The 2,162-nt window shown below is 56.1% G+C and overlaps 1 protein-coding gene across 1 annotated transcript; it reads right to left on the bottom strand.

Moving 5' to 3' along the window:
• Nucleotides 1–324: 324 nt before the first annotated feature.
• Nucleotides 325–1,920, bottom strand: LOC310876867 (pyruvate kinase PKM-like; the record flags this gene model as incomplete). The annotated part of the gene is made up of 1 exon (XM_083790519.1): nt 325–1,920. The coding sequence occupies one exon, from the start codon at nt 1,918–1,920 to the stop codon at nt 325–327; it is 1,596 nt and encodes a 531-aa protein (XP_083646645.1).
• Between the last annotated feature and the right edge of the window lie 242 nt (nt 1,921–2,162).

The following is a 2,162-nucleotide window of genomic DNA, read 5'->3' as shown; positions in this document are numbered from 1 at the left end:
TAACAAGTTAGTCTGTATTAGTATGTTTGCTTCCTTCTTTCTTTCTTTCTTTCTTTCTGTCTTTCTTTCTTTCTGTCTTTCTTTTTCTTTCTTTCTTTCTTTCTTTATTTCTTGATGAAATGTCAATATATTTACTTAGTTTTAGTCGTCATAGCTTAGTTTTTATTTCGTTTTCTTCAGTGAAGAAAGGTACTGTAGTTGACGATCATTTTACATCAGTTTTATAGTTGACGAAATTTGGCTTCCACATGGCGCCACATGGGTGCACACACAAAGCCACGTGTTCGGAGCGGCGCTAGCCCTCCACGGATGCGACAGGGGGGCTCAGTGCACAGGGACCACCCGCATGGTGTTTGTGTTCCCGGAGCCAGAGCGCCAGCCGGTCAGGACGATGACCAGGTCTCCCTCCTTGACCAGACCATGGACTTTGCCTGCTTCCATGGAGAACTTGACCCGCAGGTCTACGTCGTCCTCCCACACGTCGGCGACGGGCTTGTCGTAGAGGACGGGGAAGATGGCGCGGTGCAGGTGTGCCTGGCGTGCCGTCTGGGCGTTACGGGTGACGGCGATGATGGGAACACGGGGCCTGTAGCGCGAGAGCAGGTGGGCCGACGTGCCGCTCGTGGTCACCACGATGATGGCGCTGGCGCTGCAGCTGAACGAGGACGCCACGGCGCCCACGGCCACGGCCTCCGCGGGAACCCTGGTCAGGTGGGCGCTTTGCCTCAGCTCCTCGAAGAGCTGCTTGTGGAAGACGGCCGCCTCGGCCTCCCGCGCGATCATGTGCTGCATGTGCACTGCCTCCAGGGGGTAGTCTCCCTTGGCGGTCTCGCCGCTCAGCATGATGCAGTCGGCGCCGTCCAGCACAGCGTTGGCCACGTCGGTGCTCTCGGCGCGGGTGGGCCTGGGCTTCTTGATCATGCTCTCCAGCATCTGCGTGGCGCAGATGATGGGCTTGCCGGCCCTGTTGCAGCGACCGATCATCATCTTCTGGGCCAGGAACACCTTCTCCGTGGGGATCTCGATGCCCAGGTCGCCGCGGGCGACCATGATGCCATCGCTGGCCTCCATGATCTCGTCGAATCGGCGCACTCCCTCGTGGTTCTCCAGCTTGCTGATGATCTTGATGTTCTTGCCCTTGTCGCCCAGGACGGCTCTGACCTCGTGGACATCTGTGGCCTTGCGGATGAAAGAGGCGAAGACCATGTCCACTCCTTCCGCCAGACCAAACTGCAGGTCCTTGACGTCCTTCTCCGAGACGGCAGGCAGGTCCACTGCGGCTCCGGGAAGGTTGATTCCCTTCCTGCTGCCCAGGGTGCCGCCGTTCTCAATCTCACACATCAGGTGGTCATGGCCGATCTCCTTGACCTGCAGGGACAGGAGTCCGTCATCAATGTAGATCTTGCTGCCGATATCGACCACATTAGCAATGTTCTTGTAGTCCAGCCAGAGGATCTCGTCGTCGCAGTTTTCCTGGAAGGCATCGTCCCACGTCAGCTTGATCGTGTTCCCCTTCTTTAGCTCCACCTCGGCTGTTCCACTGCCCTTAATGAGTCCCGTCCTGATCTCGGGGCCCTTGGTGTCCAGGGCGATGCCGACGGACCGGTAGTGGACGCTGCCGGGTCCAAAGCTCTCACAGGCCTCACGGATGTTCCTGATGGTCTCTGCGTGGTACTCGTGTGAGCCGTGAGAGAAGTTCAAGCGTGCGATGTTCATTCCAGCCTTGATCATCTTCTTCAGCGTGTCGACGGAGCGAGAGGCCGGCCCGATGGTGCAGATGATGCCGGTGTGTCGTGTGGTGGAGGGCTCCGAGTCGATGTCCAGCAGGCACATGTGTTCCAGAAGGTTGTCGGCCGTAGCAGCATTAAGCTGCTGGGCCTGGATGAAGGGAGAGAGCTTGTGTTTCTCTGGCAGAGACATCTGGACGTCTTGTGGATTTACACTTTCAGTGAGGAAAATGCTTGTACCGATAAGGTATTTATGGCAGTTACTCACCAGACTTATATAGGCTACAGGTGTGACTCATCGCAACTTATTGGTGACAGAGGATCTGCACGTTACATCATCATATCCGGAAAGTTGGTCTCATGTGCACATGACCATATATGGGACATTCCCGTGCTGGATATAGACGGACAAACTAATACAGTGATACAGTAATA

Source organism: Protomyctophum parallelum, assembly GCF_964188405.1.
Source record: "Protomyctophum parallelum genome assembly, chromosome: 19".
NCBI classification, from domain to species: Eukaryota; Metazoa; Chordata; class Actinopteri; order Myctophiformes; family Myctophidae; genus Protomyctophum; species Protomyctophum parallelum.
The sequence above is the reverse complement of the archived record's forward strand: the minus strand, read 5'-3'. Positions and strand labels throughout refer to the sequence as shown.